This window comes from Camarhynchus parvulus, chromosome 10, assembly GCF_901933205.1.
Source record: "Camarhynchus parvulus chromosome 10, STF_HiC, whole genome shotgun sequence".
Taxonomy (NCBI): domain Eukaryota; kingdom Metazoa; phylum Chordata; class Aves; order Passeriformes; family Thraupidae; genus Camarhynchus; species Camarhynchus parvulus.
Genome location: NC_044580.1, coordinates 1,730,248 through 1,747,885, shown reverse-complemented (window position 1 = coordinate 1,747,885; position 17,638 = coordinate 1,730,248). Strand labels below are relative to the sequence as shown.

Genomic DNA, 17,638 nt, shown 5'->3' with positions numbered 1-17,638 from the left:
GCTCTGGTGGGCTCTGCTTTTCTTTTGGTTCATGACTGTGTGTCTGCAGTTACTTGTTCTGTCCCCAGTTTGTTCTGATTTAATCTGTGTCCTGGGGAGGACTCAGGGTTTGTTGGGGTGGCAGTAAAACAGAAAAAAAAAAAACACAACCAAAAAAAGCCAAAAAAACCACCCAAAACCCAACAAAAACAGTTGTATTTGAGACACTTTTCCAGATCTGCATATTCTCATCACTTGGTTCTTGTCCTGTCCCTTCCCAGCCGGGCTCCTGATGGATTTGGTGGATTCAGGAGCAGCCCCTGCAGGCCTTGCCCTGCCTCCCTGTGCCTCAGAGCTGGGTGGCTGTGCCGGGGCAGAGCTCCCCGAGGGGGACCATGAACCCGCCCTGTGCGGAGCAGCTGGGCTGGGCTGGCAGCCAGGACTGGTCCCACGGCTCCTCCTCGTTGCTCTTGTCCAGGCTGAAGATGAGCTTCAGCTTCTGAGGCTGCACAGAGTTGAGGATGATGATGGCCAGCCCCAGGAGCAGGCACAGCAGCCCTGCAAACACACAGAGACAGCTCTGCAGGTCCCAGCTGCACAGCAGGGACGTGTGGCATCACCCAGCAGGCAGGAAAAGGTTTTTCCTCTTTCCCCACCTCGATTCTGGCAGCACTGTGGGCTCCCCAGCACGAAAGGGAGGTCAAGGAATGGGGGCAGAGCTGGGGCTGGAGCCCACCACGCCCAGGGAAAGGCTGCAGAACCTGGGTGTGTTTAGCCTGAGGAAGAGGAGCACCAGGGGGATTTATTTACCACCTGCTGCTGGGAAAGGGCTGATCTCCCTGCAGGGGATGCTGTGACATGGAGAATTCTGGTTTGAGCAAAGGAAACAATTGCTGCAGGTCCTGAAAGGAGAGGGAATCTCTATCCAGCGGGCACCTTCAAACATCCAATTCTCTGCACTGCTCATCTCTCTCTCCCCAACCTTGATAATTCTAATCTAAAATCTCCTAACCTAAAATCATAATTTTCTGTGACCAGCCTTGGGGAAAGGAGGGATGAGGTGCTGTGGGCCACCACCTGTGCAGGCATGGAGGAGGGAAGCCCCAGAAGCAAGCTGAGCACTCACCTGTGGCCAATGCCAGCCAGAAGGACTCCCCATAGTCTGTTCTCAAGGAAACTGGGCCAAACTGGACAGGGCACTTCAGGCTGTTCCTCGCAGTGGAGAAGAGCAGCAGGGAGGAGAGGATCAGAGTGCCAGTGAGCAGGAGCATCTGGCCACCATAGAGCAGGATGGACATGGAGAAGAGCAGGATGGAAATGAGCCACGTGCAAAAGGCCAGCCTGAAAAAGGACCACAAAACAGCACAAAACACCAGGCTTGGAGTGTCTGCTCAGGGTCTGCTCTCCGTGTCCCAAAGGAGGGATAAAGCCATGGACAACCTGCTCCAGCTGGCCTTGCTTCAGCAGATAGCTGGACAGCCTGATCTAGAGATCAACCCAAATAACCCAAACAACTGAGTGAAGACATGAGTGGTGGAGCTGTGGGACACATCCTGCAGCAGTGCAGAGGGATCTCCACACCTGGGAATGTTCAGCATTGAATTTCCTGAAGCCCCCAAGCACCTTGGTACAGCTTTGGCATCAGCCCTGCTCTGGGTGTGGGCCTGGAGTAGAAATCTCTGGAGGTTCCTGTGAGAGACTGCAATATCTGAAATATTAGTGTTTAATAGCTCAAACTTTTGGCCATTTGCAGAGGCAGCAGGTGCTTTGCTGGGGGGGAAAGAGGGGTTTGGGGTGTGTGGTGGGAAGGAGGGGTTTTGGGGGAAGGAGAGGTTTGGGGTGTGTGCTGGCAAGCCCTCTGATGTGCATACAAGGAGGATCCACGCCAGAAGCTCTGGGATTTGAGGCAGGTGAGGGAGAAGGCTGGTGAGAAGCAGACCCTGGAGAGGCAGGGTGTGAAAAGTGCACATTACGTGGCTCTACGCAGATATTTACCGCATGTATTTTGATGTATTGATTAGTAGTGCTGTATTAACATTTTAATAATAAATGTAGGCTTGTAATTAAAAGGTAACTTTTGTAGTTAATATAAGAACTATGTTAGTGGGATTTTTTAAGAAAGGAATGAAGCACTCACACCAGATAGCAGCCCCAGGATGCCTGAATCTTTCAGAGAAAAGAATTTATTGCCCCATTATCAGAAGAAACAAACTTCTTCCTGCCTCGAAGGTGCTGTCAGGATTCAGAGGAAGAAGCTGACACTGACCAGACAGAATCCCGTATTCGAATGGAATTTATGCATCATGTATGAGGTGTATGAATATGCAACAGGCTGTTGTTTTTAAGGGTTAATCCTCTATTCACGTGGGTCCTTTCTCGGGCTCGTGCTGCCCAGATAAAGGTACCCAGACTGTCCATAACTCTTTGTATTTTTTGTCTCACATTGTCCTATTTCAAATTGTCCAAATTATTATTACTCTAATTGCATTACTATTTTTATAACCATTTTATTACTATTAAACTTTTACAATTTTAGAAACAAGTGATTGGCGTTTTTCACGCAGGGTGATGTTTGTCATCGTGCCAATGCCCTCCCTCGCACAACAGGCTCAGCTGGAACACTCCCTCCCTTCCTGCGAAGGTCACAGGGGACATTGTTTGTGTTCACACCTCGGCCTGAGGGGCTTTCACCGCTCCTGAGGGGGCAGAACGGGGTCAACACCGGTGTGAGAGGCTGGGCCATGTCCCAGGAGGGGCCATGAACCATGGGAGAGCCCCGAAGCCCCCAAGACTCTGAGCCCCTGACCCACAGCGCTGCCAAGTTCCCCTCCCAGGGAAGGTGCCTGGGTGTTCCCATCAAACCTGAACCAGCTCTGGGCTCTCCCCACCTCTGAGAAGACCAGAGGAGCATCAATGGGGCACTGTCTGGTTCCATGGGTGGTCATATCTTCTTACTCAATTTGCCTCTCTCTCCTCCCACTTTCTCTTTTCTATTTCTTTCTATCTTTGTCTATATCATATTTCCTGTGACATAAAATCCATCCTATGGGCTCCAGCATTTGCCTCATTGGCACCCTAATTTGGCCTCATTTGCACCCTCCTTTGGGCAGAGGATGTCTCTAATAATCAGATTGTAACAGTCCTGCCAAATAACTTCTTTCCTGATTCTTGTGATTGTCCACAGCTGGTCACCCCTGGGCAGTTCCCAGTGTTCAGAGGGTTCAGAGGGCATGGAGGGACAATGGCATGGAGGGACAATGGCATGGAGGGACAATGGCATGGAGGGACACCTTTGTTTGCAGAGCTGCACCATTAGCCATGCCCACACCTGACTCAGCACCTGGAGTGCACCCAGCTGCCAGCCCTACCCTGGGCTTGGGGCTTGGATTCGGCTCCCTGGGAAAGTGAGCCTAACAAATTTTTCTGATTCCAAGGGAAAAAAAAAACCCTAAAAAAGAAGTTTTCATGAACATTTCTGCCTCGAAATACAGGGATGTTTGGGTGGGGATAATTATTTTTCCTGAACATGAGAAAGGAGATGGGTACAGGCACCTGGAACCTACATTCATGGGGGAATTGCAAGGCTCTCTCTTCCCTGCAGTGCCTTTCCCAAGACCTCTGAGGCTCGAGGGGATGCTCTGGGACCCCACAATCACAACACACACATGGGCTCAATGCTCCATGAGCTCCCTCTTGGTGGTCCCTCCCCGGGGAGGACCATCCTGACCATGAGCTCTCCTTGGCAGGTCTGGCCCCACTTGGACAGGCAAAGGCAGACCCTTCACAGTGGGTCTCAACTGGGAATCTTTATCCTGGTCCTTGGGAGAGATCTCGAACCATGAGCCCCACAGCTGTGTCTGTTTTCCCTTCAATGACATTTTCCGACTGCAGTTTTGGACATCAAGGCAGAGGACACATAAGAGGACATAAGAGGAGTCTGGGGACATGGACAGAAGATGCCCCAAGGGCTGCAGCCCCTCTGCTCTGGAGCCAGGCTGGGAGAGCTGCGGGTGTTGAGAGAGGAGAGAAGGTTCTGGAGAGACCTCAGAGCCCCTGCCAGTGCCTGGAGGGGCTCCAGGAGAGCTGGAGAGGGACTGGGGACAAGGGATGGAGGGACAGGAGGAGGATGAATAACTTCCCACTGCCAGAGGGCAGGGTTAGATGGGATATTGGGAAGGAATTCCTTCCTGTGAGGGTGAGGAGGCCCAGAGGAGTGTGGCTGCCTGTCCTGGTTTTACATGGGAGACATTTAGGGAAGTGATCCTTGGAAGTGTTCCAGGCCAGAGTGGATGGGGCTTGGAGCAGCCTGGGATTGTGGAAGGTGTCCCTGTCCATGGTGGGGGCTTAGAGCAATATAAGCTTTAAGATCCCACCCAACCCAAATCGCTCCACGATTCCACAATTTTGTGAATCTATGACAAACCAGGAAGCACAGGAACCCCAAATCCTGCAGAGAGGCTTTGGCATGGCCTTACAGTGACAAGGGTGGCTCCATAAAGCTCTCCCTGGTGTCCCTGGTGCTCCCCAGTGCAGGGCAGGGCTGTAACTCACCAGAGGGTGAGGGACACGTAGTGCCCGGCGATGCGGTACTGCCCGTGCAGCCCACAGGGGCTCTGCGAGCTGAACTTCTCTGCCACGTACAGGATGGGGCTGGGCAGCCCCTTCTGCAGCCCCTGGCTGTAGCTGTGGTCATAGTCTGCCCCAAAGCTCCAGGGAAAGTGCTCGTTGTAGTTGATGGTCTCGTTGATCTGCTCCACGGGCTTTCCTGCGGGCGGCACCAGCTGAGCTCCTGCGGGGCCAGCCCTGGGCACTGCCAGCAGCAGCACGGGCACAGCAGGGCCCAGGGGCCTCCAGACAGAGCCGGGGCCCTGCAGGGCAGCTGTGGAGCTGCTGGGGCCGCTGCAGAGGCGCAGGTGGGGACACCAGACTCACCCCTGAGCGTGACGTTGAGCCCGGCCAGGCCGATGTGCAGCCCGATGTCAGCGCTCACCTGCGCGGGGCTGAAGGACTTGTAGGAGGTGTTGGCCTGCACCCAGCCACTCTGCCAGTCCCCTGTGAACTGCACATCTGGGAAGACCTCAGGAGTTAGTTACAGCTGGCAGCAGATGCCTGGTGCTGGAAGCACCCACCAGGATGCTCACCATGGCCTGAGCATCACCTACCTCATCCCAAATCCAGGACTGAGCTGTCAGCCCCAAGGGGCAGAAGTCCTGGATGTCCATCCCATATCCCTGTGTGTCCTTCCTCTATCCTTGTGTGTCCTTCCTGTATCCCTGTGTGTCCTTCCTCAAGATCAACCCATGAATGACCCTGAAAGCCCCCTTGGGTTGGTTTCTGCCCAGCCCCAGAGCAGATCCTCACCCTGGTGGCAGTGGGGCTGCTGTGCGGGCACTGCCTGGGCACTGCTTTGCCCCTGAGCCCCTACCAACGTGCCTGAACCCCCTGGAAGGTGGTGGTGAGCCTTTGGTGACTGCCCTGGAGATGACCACCAGTCTTCAGACCCCAGGCAGAGAGATGGGTGCCTTCCACAATTGCTGGAGCCACCTCCCAGACACAAGACATGTCCACCCTCCCCATGACCTCATCCCACGGGCTGGGCTTGGCCCTTGAGTGGTCTCTTCACCCTCCCCCACCTTCCCCCCCATTTCTGGGCCTCCATGAGCGCCCCAGGAGCCCGGCACTCACTGAGGATCACGGCTCCCACGAAGAGCCCCAGCAGCAGCCGCAGGAACCACAGGAGTCTCTGTGAGGGGGGGCACAGTGCAGGCACAGGGCTCAGCCAGGGGTTACCACGGGCACCTCAGCACCAAGCACATCACTTAGAAAGGTGAAATGGTGAGAAACAGCCCTGTCCCTGCCCTGGGAGTCACCCCATGGGTTGGGTGGGGGGTACCTCTGGCATCCCTGCTGGGGTGGGGGCAGGCAGCAGGGAGATCCAGGCAGAAGAAGAAAATCATCTAAAGAACCCACTGCAGAAAGCTGTGACAGCCCTTTTTTGGGAAGGAGGGTGGAGACGTTCCCTCTACCAACCTTCAGCTGCAATTCCCACCCTTATCCAAACCTCAGCGTGTTTGGATGTGCTGGCAGCTGGCCACAGCTGTAGCCAAAAGGAGCCACCAGGCACTGGTAGGGTGTCCCCTGGGGGACAGGAGCCCCTCAAGCAGCCCTGCTGCAGAACCAGGCACAGAGCCAGCCCCAGCAGGGTCTGTGGGGCACAGGGAGCCCGGTGAGCAGTGCTGGGACATGCCTGGCACACACCTCCCTCTTTCACTGAGCTCTCTGGCAAGGTGGGGTGAGATCTTGGAGCCTCACCCTGCTATTCCACTCTGCTGAAAGAATTTCGGCTCGTTCACAGAGAAATCCAGCCAAGATCAGCTCTAGGTGCCTCAGAAACCTGGGCTGGGGGAGTTTGCTGCTCATGCTGGGATGGGCTGGAGCTCCCTCAGCCCCATGGCATTGCAGAGGTCCCAGAGCTCTGGCCATAGCCCACGGGCAGCTTTGCTTGCCAGATCTGCTCTGGAGGCTGGGGAGAGGAGGAATGTGGGGTGCACAGGCAGGGAGCAGAGGTGTGAAGTGCCTCTGTCTCTCCACTTACCCTCCTGCCCGGGATCCCCGGCAGGATGATGATGAACGTGGCCAGCACGGAGAGGAACACGGTGACAATGACAGCCCGGGTGGTGTCAAAGGGGAAGCAGGCATTGGCTCCGGGGTAGAAGGGGTAGGAGCCATCCCACAGAGTCATCTTGCTGCCTGGAAAGGCCCAAAACTGGCAGAAAATCATCTCCACACATGCGCTCCATCAGCCTTCCCCACAGAGCCGCCTCGTGCCCCTTGTCCCGCTGTGTCCCCGGCAGGGCTGTGCGTGCGCCCTGTGCCCCTGGGCGCTGCAACCCCACCCTGGCCGTGCCCTCGGGGATGTCCCACGGGAACCCTCCATCCTGCACAGCCGAGCTGCCTTGGGGCCACCCGGGCATTGCTGCAACGCTCCATTGTCCCCAAGGAGGGACAGCAAGGCGTGCAAACACCGCGGGCAGCTCGCTGCGCTCTGTTCTCCATCCCCAAAATGCGCTCCCAGCCTCGCTGGCTCAGCTCTTTCCCAGCAGCGCGGCCCCGCTGGGTGAATCACGGCACAAACACGGGCTGAGCCCTGCGCAGTTAACCCCTCACCGCCCGGGAACAGCCCGGAGGGGACAGGGACACTGCCTGTCCCGTGTGCCAGCCCTCGGGAGCCGGCTGGGGACGCTGCTTGGAGAGCCAACGCTGCTTTCATACCCCAGCGCTTCACCAGCTCCTTTTCCTGCTGGGAAAGGGCTGCTCGGCATCCCCAGGGAATGGGGGCACAGAAACACCCAGAGCCCCTTCCCCATGGCCAGCCTACCTCCGGTGCCGGGCTGGGAGCGCCGGGATGCTCCGGGATGAGCTGGGATGCTCCGGGATGAACGGAGATGCTCCGGGATGTTCCGGGATGAGCCGTGGCGCCTCCTGCCCGCCCTCTTGCACCTCCTGCCAAGGTTGCGGGCGAGCAGCCAGCCCGTCTGTGCTGCTCCCGGTGGTTTGTGGAGTGCCCGCCTCCCAGAGTGGTTGGATCATCCAGCCTAAGCGTGAAAAATGCATGTATTTTATGATTGGCTTTTCGCGAATATTAAAATGAATATGATATGTGTTGTGTTAGAAAGTAATGCTGTATTAATTCTCTTAAGTGGTGTGTTAAATATAGTTTTGGGTTATAAAAATTGTTAAAATAGAAACGATGCTATGTAGGGTACTTTTTTTAAAGAAAGGACTTGCAGTGAGACAGCAGCCACAGGACACCTAAATCATTCAAAGAAAAAGAATTTACTGCCACATTATCAGAAGAAACGAACTTCTTCCCACCCCGAAGATGCAGTCAGGATTCAGAGGAAGGTGTTGACAATGAGCAGACAGAATCCTGTGTTTGAATGGAATTTATGCATCATGTATGAGGTGCATGAATATGCAACAGGCTGTTGCTTTTAAGGGTTAATCCTCTGTTATCGTGGGTCCTTTTTCGGGCTTGTGCTGCCCAGATAAAGGTACCTGGACATCTGTAACTCTTTGTCTCTATTGTCTCATATTGTCCTAATTCAAATTGTCCAAATTATTATTACTCTAATTGTATTACTATTTTTATAACCATTTTATTACTATTAAACTTTTACAATTTTAGAAACAAGTGATTGGCGTTTTTCACACTAAGCCTGAGCTCCTGTGAGGGCACAAAGGGGAGCCTGGGAAGGGTCAGCTTCACCTCCTGGGCTTTTCTTGGAGAACAGTAAATAGTCCAGTTCCACATGGCATGAAGAGCCTGGAGCTGCCAGGCCCCTCTGGTAGGACCAGAGGTGTCCAAGCCCTCATGGGCACTCCTGGGGGGGTTCCCAGCTGGGATCACCCAGCCCTGCTGTGCCTGCCTGGCCTCCTGGTGGCCCTGGCTCCATCCCTGAGAAGGTCCTGGCAAGGTCTCTGGGGGTGCTCCCAGCCCCATCATGCAGAAGATGCTCAGGTTTTTTACCTGGCCATGGCATGGAGATGATGGACATTCAAGCTTTTGGGGTTTGCTCCTCTACTTTGGCATTTCAGGTGGCTGAAGAAGGTTGTATTGATACTGAAAAGGACCAGAGTGGCAGAAACACTCCCCTGACCCATGTCTGGGGTCTCCTCTCTGAAACTGATGGAAATATCCATCCCCTGGATGTTTCTTTTTTGCATCCCAGTGAATGGGCTGGCTGGGTACCACCCCCTTGGCAGAGGGAGGTAAAAATTAGTTTTCACTCATGCCCAATAGGAAATAAAGGCATTTTTTGGGCAAAGACTTTGCCATTTCCCTTCAAATCCCCAACTGGTCTGACCCAGTCTGAGCACTGAATCCCTCCCCTGGAGCTGTTTACAGAAATCAGAGGGTGGGAAGGGTGATGTGGCTGGGGAATGTGTGTGCAGAGAGGTGCTGCAGGCTCTCTGGTGGGGATGGGCAGCATCTCCAGCTCTGACAGCCTCTGCAAAGCAGAGAGAGACACAAAATTGCTCACAGCAAATGGAGCAAATCCTTAGGGGTGACCACAGGGACAGCCCTGGGGCTTTGGACCTGTTGCAAAGGCAGAACCACCTCTCCCTGCAGTGTGGGAGGGGAGAGCTGAGGGGTGGCAGGATGAAATTAATTCAGATGGGGAAGGTGCAGCCATGTGAAGGGTGGGATGAGGGTCTAAAGCATCCCTTGTTGCAGCCCCTGGGGCTGGGAGAGGCAGCAGAGGGATGAGCCCTGCGCTGTTTGGATAAAGCAATGTGTGGAGCTTGCCTTGGGAAGGGATTGAGGCAGGGTGGGTTTGGGGCTGCTCAGACAAGCATCACAAGTGTCCTTTGGGGAGATATCCTCTTCCCAAAAATGCAAACAAAGGGGAGGGAGCTCCTCTCTTTCTCTAAAGGTGACCAGCACCACAAGGCTTGTGTGCAAGGACATCAGGGGAGCTCCCAGAAGTGCTCTGGCTCTCTCATGTGTCCCCAGCAGGGATGGAAATGGGGAATGATTTTGGCAGTGGGATGCTCCCCTTCCCTGCAGTGCTGATGAGGTCATACCCTGGGAAATGTGAGAAAACTGCCTGATTTACCCCTCACCCAGCACTCTGCATACAGGAAGAGGCTATTATTACAACTGGGTGTTTGTGTTTTCCTCCTTTTTTAAATTTTACATTTTCTGAGTGTTTCTGCAGGCAGTAAAGGTGTGCATGTCATCACACAGTTTCCAGGGAACACCACACATTTTCCAGGGAGTTTCTTCTGCCAGTGTCAGCACCTTGCCCTTTCTGGGGCAGCCCTCTTGCTTGGGAAGCTTCTCTGGAGAGATGGAGCCCCAGATTAGGGATGAGTCACTGGATCCAGGTCACCGGGGAGGTGGGGGCAGCTCCCATCAGCTCTTGTGCAAGAGGATGTGAGTGCTGGATCAGCCGCCCCTCTCAGGGCTGGGGAGGGAGGAAACAGTGGGGGCATGCCTGGGCAGGGAGGTGATCCTGGGCATGGGCAGGGAGCGTTTCTGCCTGACCCACGGGAGCCAGAACGATGGATGTGTGCTTGTCTGCTGGAGTCACCATGCCTCAGAGCTGTCCCCATCACCCCTGTGCCCTGCCAGGGACAATGCTGCAGATGGGGACCTGCTGTGGGGAAGCCCATCCTGGGGATGGATCCTTGCCCAGGAATCTGCCATGATGGAGCAGCTTGAAGGGAATGACAGGAGGGAAAAGAAAAAAAGAAAAGGGAGGGAGGGAGGGAGGGAGGGAGGGAAGGAAGGAAGGAAGGAGAAGGAAGGAAGGAAGGAAGGAAGGAAGGAAGGAAGGAAGGAAGGAAGGCCCCTTTGGTCAGTTCTACCTTGATGAGCAGAGGTTGCTGTGGCCTTGGTTTGGCTCTAGATGTATTTGCAACAAGGATCTGTTTTTCCAGCTCTATTTGGAAGTTACACAGTTTGAGAGAAGCAGAAGCTGTTGCTACCCACTACACTGACCAGTGGGTTTCATATCTTGCGATGGAGACAGCTCAGGGCCAAGTGAAAGGACTGCCAGGAGATGGAGGCAGAGCCCAGCAGGAGCCACATCCCATCCCTGTGGGAACTGAACCAGGAGGGGTTTCAGCCACACTGAGGAAATCCTCATCCGGAAATTGTGCTGAGAGTTCAGCCCTCTGCCCCTTCCAAGAGCCCTTGTGCAGGAGAGGAATGAGTCTCTGGCCATGGTCTGGCCCTTCTGTGGCACATGACAGGAAGAGCATCTTGCTTTGGGTACTTGATCATCTCTACTTTTACTCCCAAACTCTCACATTCATATTTTCTGAAAAATCCCTTCACCCAGGACTTTTCTCCTGGGAAGATGAGGAGCCTCAGAGAAAAAGGAAAACAATTCTTATCTCATTTGCTTCTCCTGTGTTTTGCTTACCTGTGGAATGTGTTTGGAGATTGTTTACCCACGGGTGATTGTTCCATTGGATTCTGGTGTGAGTTGTTTTCACTCTTTGGCCAATTGAGGCCAAGCTGTGTCGGGACTCTGGAAAGAGTCGCAAGTTTTCATTATTATCTTTTTAGCATTCTGTCTGTATCCTTTCTGTATTCTTTAGTATAATTTAGTTCAGCATTCTTTAATATAATATAGATCATAAAATAATAAATTACCCTTCTGAGAACATGGAGTCAGATCCATCATTCCTTCCTCCTGCCACGGGGCACCCCACAAATACAATCCCAAACAGCTCCTTTCAGCTCCTGTCACTGTTACAGTTCCCATGGGTTCTCAGGATGCAGGGGACAGGGACCCAGCTGTCCCACTGCCCTCCCAAATATCTCCATCCATCCCAGAGGCTCCGTGCTGGACCCCATGGGCTCTGAGACCCATGTCTGAGTGGGGAAGGGGCTGGGGCTGCTCCCATTCCTTGCCCTGCTCCTTCCTGGCGTTACCCAGCCTGGATGAGGGGCTGCAGGTCCAGCTGTGCTCTGCTGCTGACAGACCCAAGTGCCCCTTCCAGGCTGCCCCAACCCCAGCTCTGAGCAGGGACCCCAAGAGGGTCCTGAGCTGATCCCTGCGAGCTGGGAGGAGAGGGGACAATGACAATGTTTCCTCCCCTCTTGCATCTCTCACAGGTGTTTCCTCTCCATCAGAGAGCATTTGCCAGCTCCCAAACTGCCCCTCCAGGCTCATCCCAGTGTCACAGACATCTTTTAGGAAAAATCCTTTCCTTAGGGTTTTTCCTCCTGAGAAGCTGAGAGGCCTCAGGAACAAAATGTAAACAATGGTTATCTGCTGCTGTGGAATGCAACAGGTGCATCTGTGATTAGTCATATGTGGTTGTTTCTAATTAATGGCCAATCACAGTCAGCTGGCTCAGACTCTCTGTCCAAGACACAAGCTTTTGTTATCATTCCTTCCTATTCTATTCTTAGCCAGCCTTCTGATGAATCCTTTCTTCTATTCTTTTAGTATAGTTTTAATATAATATATATCATAAAATAATAAATCAAGCCTTGTGAAACATGGAGTCAGATCCTCGTCTCTTCCCTCATCCAAGAACCCCTGTGAACACGGGCACACATCCCAGAGCATCCCCCTCATCCAACAGAGCTCCTCTGCCCTGGGCTGGGTCTCAGGAAGGGCATTAGCTGTGGGATCCATTATTTGTTTGTGGGGTTTCACTGTCCCAGCTTGGGGAACCCTGTCCCCACAGGTAACAGCCCTTCCTGCCAGTTTGATGTAACCACCAGGGAGGTGAACTTTTCCCAGCTTTGCTGGGGCTTGTTGGTGATGCACTGTGTGGTAATCATCACTTTCATCCTTGGCTGCAGCTTAGAGGGCTTGCTCCTGTAATCCCTGCCATTAGAGGCCAACTTTAAGCAACAAACATTTTTCCATGGAAACTCCTCTGTGTTCTATCTCCCTGCCAGCCTTGGGATCCCTTCACACCAGCTCCTGAGGGGTGTGAGCTGCCAGAGCTCAGATCAGCAGAGTGAACTTTGTGGTGGAAGATATCCAAGGCAGATTTGGGGTTGGCCAGGTCTCCTGTGCATGTTCTCTACCAGCTGTGGGTGTCACAAAAGCTTTATGGAGACAAATTTCAGGAGGAAATGCCCTGGAATGAGTGTTTCCTTGAAGGACAAAGGGCTTCAGTAATTCTTTTATCTTCTGCCAATGAGAGAAATGGATATCAGGGGATGAAAGTGAAAAAAGGGAAAAAAAAAAGCGCAGAACTGTTCATTATCAAAGCAAGATACCTGCAAAGCACAGGGAGAAAAAATTGAACCTTGCACCCCAACCCCACCTCAGTGTGTGGCTGAGAGGCGAAGGTGGTGGCTGAACTTCTCTGGGCAGGGGGAGAAAAGAATTCATGGAGCAGCTGGGAACCAGTTGGACTTCTGGTGTGGGTCTTCTCCTCACAGCAGCCAGAGCTGCTGGATTTCAGTGTCCTTTCTCGTGTTGGTTCAGCTCCTCCGAGGTCCCCACTGCCTCCCCAGAAGGGCTGAAAGGAAAAATGAGAAAAGCCAAAAACATTTCAAGGGTGGGGGGAAAAGGCTGAGAGGATTCCAGGGAAGGGAAGGGAAGGGAAGGGAAGGGAAGAAGAAAAGGAAGGAAGGAAGGGAAGGGAAGGGAAGGAAGGAAAGAAAAGAAGGAAGGAGGGAAGGAAGGGAAGGGAAGGGAAGGGAAGGGAAGGGAAGGGCCTTCTGGCTTGAAGCTAGCTAAAAGCTAATCCCACAAAAAGAACAATGCAGCATCCCCAGTCCACCCTGGAGAGAGACTGAACCAAAACCACACAGGAGCCCAAACCTCCCTGCCCCAACCCTGGTCCCATCTGAAATCTACAGCAGCTGTTTTCTGGGTGTAAAGCAGACAATTAGGGAATAACACATCATTACAAAATCATCCCAAAACAATGATGTTCAGAGCTTTTCCCTTCCAGTGGTCCTGTCCCACCAAGCATCACCCTGGGATGTTCCTTGCAGTTGGTGCCAGTCCTGCTGGGAGGGAGGGGTTGAACCAGAGGCCCTCAGAGTCACCCACCAGGGTTTATGTGAGGCTGAAGGCCCTGTTCCTCCCAGCACAACCTCACAGATCTCCCAGCAGAGCTGCTCCCTAAAACCTCTCAGGGGAGGTGTCTCCCATCCTTCCAGGGAAAGGGAGGCTGGCCCTTCATCAAAGGACAGCATCTTTTAGGCTTGCCACACAAATGTTCCCAGGCAGGAAAGACAGAGCCTCCCTTTTCCCAAGTCCCAGGTAAGAATTCCCACAAGTCCTGCTGCCCTGTGGGGAGCTCCCTCATCCCTTCCCATGGCACTTGGATCCAGGTTCTGGAGCCTCCCACACCAGCAGCGTGACCAGGCTGGAGCTGCTTTCTGAGTGCCTCCCTTATCAGTGCCACCACCCTGGGCCAGCTTTTGCTGGTTTTGGCTTGAAAACCCTTGGAACAGGTACAGATCCCCTCCTGAAGGCAAAGGTGCTCCCTGGCACATGGCAGAGGGTGGGAGATGTCAGCAAGGCTGTGGGAGCTGTGGGAGCAGGAAATGGAACCACAGGAGTGCCCTGAGTTCACTCTTTGTGTTTCCTGCCTGGGGCAGGAAGGGGTCACACTGCACCCACCTCTGCCTCCTCCTTTGGGAAGGAGATTTGCCCAAATTACAGCTTGGCTGCTCTTCCCACTGTAGGAAAACCCCTCTGTGGTGGTACTGAGCTACACATATTTTATAAATCCATCAATTCCACGGCAATTCTGCAGCTCCACAACTCCTCAGGAGCCCAAAGGTTGGCTGGGACACGGCAGGGGGGGTTTATGGAACATTCCCCTGCAGCACAGCAGGACCACGAGTGCTGGGAGCTGTCCCTGCTGCATTCCCCAGTGCTAGGGCAGGTGTGTCTGCTCACTGCATTTTGCACTCCACCAGCCTCAAGAACCAAAAATGTATGAATCCCTTATTCCTGCTGCAGTCCTTGGCTTCTCCTCAGCCCTGCATGGAGGTTAAATGAATAGAAAGGAAATAAATGTTGGATTGTGCTGAGCCTTCTGTCACTGCACTCCAGCACCCTGGTGACTTTGGGAGTCCTGTGGGGAGGGTCCTGGGGCAGAAGAGCTCCCATCCAACCCCACAGCTGGTTTTGGCAGAAGAGCTCCCATCCAACCCCACAGCTGGTTTTAGCAGAAGAGCTCCCATCCAACCCCACAGCTGGTTTTGGCAGAAGAGCTCCCATCCAACCCCACAGCTGGTTTTGGCAGAAGAGCTCCCATCCAACCCCACAGCTGGTTTTGGCAGAAGAGCTCCCATCCAACCCCACAGCTGGTTTTGGCCCAGCTGCTCTGGAGCAGTTTTCATCCCAGCATGTTCTTTATGTGCACTGCAGGAACTTTGTCCCATTCTACTGTCCCTGAAGGTCTGGGCTGGGCAGGGCCAGCCCAGCAGGGAGATCCCTGGTGCTGGCTGAGCAGTAGTTGGCCTTTGTTAAATGTTTGAAGGTTCCGCCACCCTCTCAGTGTCACCTTTACCAGTTTGATTTTTCCAGAGGCTGGTGAGTGATAAGGAAAGCGAGCTGGTGGGTCATACCATCAGGAAAAGGCCTCTGTATGCCTTTTTACAGAATCATGGGATCATTGAGGCTGGAAAAGGCCTCCAAGACCATTGAGTCCAATATGTGACCAATCCCCACTTTGCCAACCAGACCAGAGCACTGAATGCCACATCAAATCATTCCTTGAACACCTCCAGGGATGGGGACTCCTGTCACCATGGTATTTTCTGAAAAATTCTCTTTGCCCAGGATTTTCTCCTGGGAAGCTGAGAAGCCTCAGAGAGGAATGAAAACAATAATTATCTGATTGCTTCTCCTGTGTTTGCTGCTTTGGAATGTGGTCTGGACATTAATTGTTTACCAACAGGTGAATGTTCGATTGGTTCCATGTGAATTTGTTTTAGTTGAATGACCAATCACCATCAGCTGTGTCAGACTCCGAGGAATCAGTCATGAGTTTTTATTATTCTTTCTTGTTAAGCCTTCTGCTGTCTTCTTTCTCTTTCTTTAGTATAGTTTTAGTATAGCATTCTTTAATATAATATAATATTATAAAATTATAAATCAGCCTTCTGAGAACATGGAGTCAGATTCTCATCTCTCACCTCATCCTGGGGACCTCACAAACACCACAGATTCCCTCTCCTGAGCAGCCCCTTTCAGTACCTGACCACCCTTTCCATGGAGAAATTCTTCCTGATGTCCAACCTGAGGCTCCCCTGGCACAGCTTGAGGACATCTCCTCTTGTCCCGTTTCCTGTCCCCTGGGAGCACAGCCCGACCTCCCCAGCTGCCCCCTCCTGTCAGGAGTTGTGCAGAGCCACAAGGTCCCTCCTGAGCCTCCTTTTCTCCCCTTCCCAGCTCCCTCAGCTGCTCCTGGTGCTCCAGCCCCTTCCCCAGCTCCATTCCCTTCCCTGGACATGCTGCAGCCCCTCATTGTCTTTCTTGGAGTGAGGGCCCCAGAGCTTCCCCCTGGGGCTAGAGGTGTTTCAGCAGTGCAGGCACTGCCCTGGGCTGTGGCCACACTGGTTTTGCTCCAAGCCAGCTGCTGTTGGCCTTTTTGGCCACCTGGAATCTCTCTATGGTTTGAGAACACTGCATTTAACCTCTCCTCCAGTGTGCCCTGCTCCCTGGAAATCATCTGGATACAGTGCCAAGCTCTGGAAATCCACTTCCTCGGGTTGTCCCAGCCTCTGTCCTGGCTGGGTTTCCCTTGATGTTCACACCAGGATATGAAGAGCTTTCCCTGGAGGATCATGGGGGTGGCAATGGAATTTGACTCTTTTGCTTCCTGATGGCAGCTTGCTTCCCTTTCTGCTTCCTTCCCTCCCTCCTCACTGCCTGCCTTGTTGGTCTCCTCTGGAAGAGAGGTCTCCAAGCACCTCAGAGGAGGGAACAACCCAGCCTGGGGCTGCTGTCTCAGCAAGAGGTCAGCAGGAGGGTGTCCCCTGCCAGTGAGCGCTGCCCTGAGCCTGGGACAGCAATGACACCAAGTGGTGGCACTGGATTTTCACTGACATCCCTCTGAGCCAGCTCTGCTCCGAGCCAGTCCCACAGCCAAAGACACAAATGTCAGTCGTGAAGGTTGTCATAGACATATTTTATAAAAAATCCCTTCACCAGGATTTTTCTCCTGAGAAGCTGAGAGGCCTCAGAAAAGAAATGTAAACAATAATTATCTGATTGCTTGCAATGTGGTTTGGAGGTTGCTTACCTACAGGTGCAACTTTGATTGGTTCCATGTGAATTGTTTTCACTTCATGACCAGTCCCAGTCCAGCTGTGTCAGAGTCTCTGGTCAGTAACAAGATTTTATTATTCATTCCGTTCTAGCTTTCTGATGTCTCTTTGCTCTTTCTTTAGATTAGTTCTAATATATAATTTTCTTTTCATATAATATATTTCAGAAAATAATAAATCAGCCGTCTGAAACATGGAGTCAGATTCCTCATCCCTTCCCTCGTCGTGGGGACCATCAGACACCACCACAGAAGGTGATTTTGTCTGTTTATCTTCCTTCATATTCTTTTCCCAGCCCTGGGGCCATGCCACAGCCTCAGGTTGTAGGGGAAGCCCAGGAACAGCAAATGTCAGAGCCCATGAGCTCTCAGGGCTTCCAAAGAAATGCGGAACAGGTCAGATGGCCACTCCAGGCCACAGGCGCCCAACTCCAACGCCGGCCCTTTTCACTGGCAAAGAAAACTCACCAGTCCAGGTTCCTGATGGCAGATTGCAGGGGACACTTGGCACTGTCAAACCAGCCCTAGCTGGCACAGGTACCACCTTGGGTCTGGGAGGCATCCGGCCCAATGTGGAATTTCAGGAGCCAGCTGGTCACTCCGGGCCTCAGGCCCCTGAACAACAGGTCAGGCCTTTCCCCAAGGAAACAAAACTCACCAGTTCAGGTTCCTGGTGTCAGTTTGCAGGAGGCACTTGGCACTGTCAAACCAGCCTGAGTTTCCAGTGGTGGCGGCTTGGGTCTGGGAGGCATCCTGGGAAAGACGGAATTCCAGCAGGCAGCGGCCATTTTGGGCCACAGGCCCCCAAACACAAATGCTGGCCATTTTCCCTGGCAAACAGAAGTGACCAGCCAAGGATTCTGATGGCAGATTGCAGGAGCCA

General features: G+C 53.2%; 1 protein-coding gene across 1 annotated transcript; it reads right to left on the bottom strand.

Annotated features, from left to right (window-relative positions):
- Positions 1 to 285: 285 nt before the first annotated feature.
- On the bottom strand, positions 286 to 17,580 carry LOC115907493 (dual oxidase maturation factor 1-like). The gene is made up of 8 exons (XM_030955435.1): positions 17,414 to 17,580; positions 7,358 to 7,482; positions 6,575 to 6,729; positions 5,665 to 5,722; positions 4,912 to 5,046; positions 4,531 to 4,744; positions 1,106 to 1,320; positions 286 to 537 (listed from the first exon to the last, which is right to left on the bottom strand). Exons 1-8 carry the CDS (start codon positions 17,578 to 17,580, stop codon positions 329 to 331), a joined length of 1,278 nt encoding a protein of 425 aa, XP_030811295.1. The 3' UTR covers positions 286 to 328.
- Between the last annotated feature and the right edge of the window lie 58 nt (positions 17,581 to 17,638).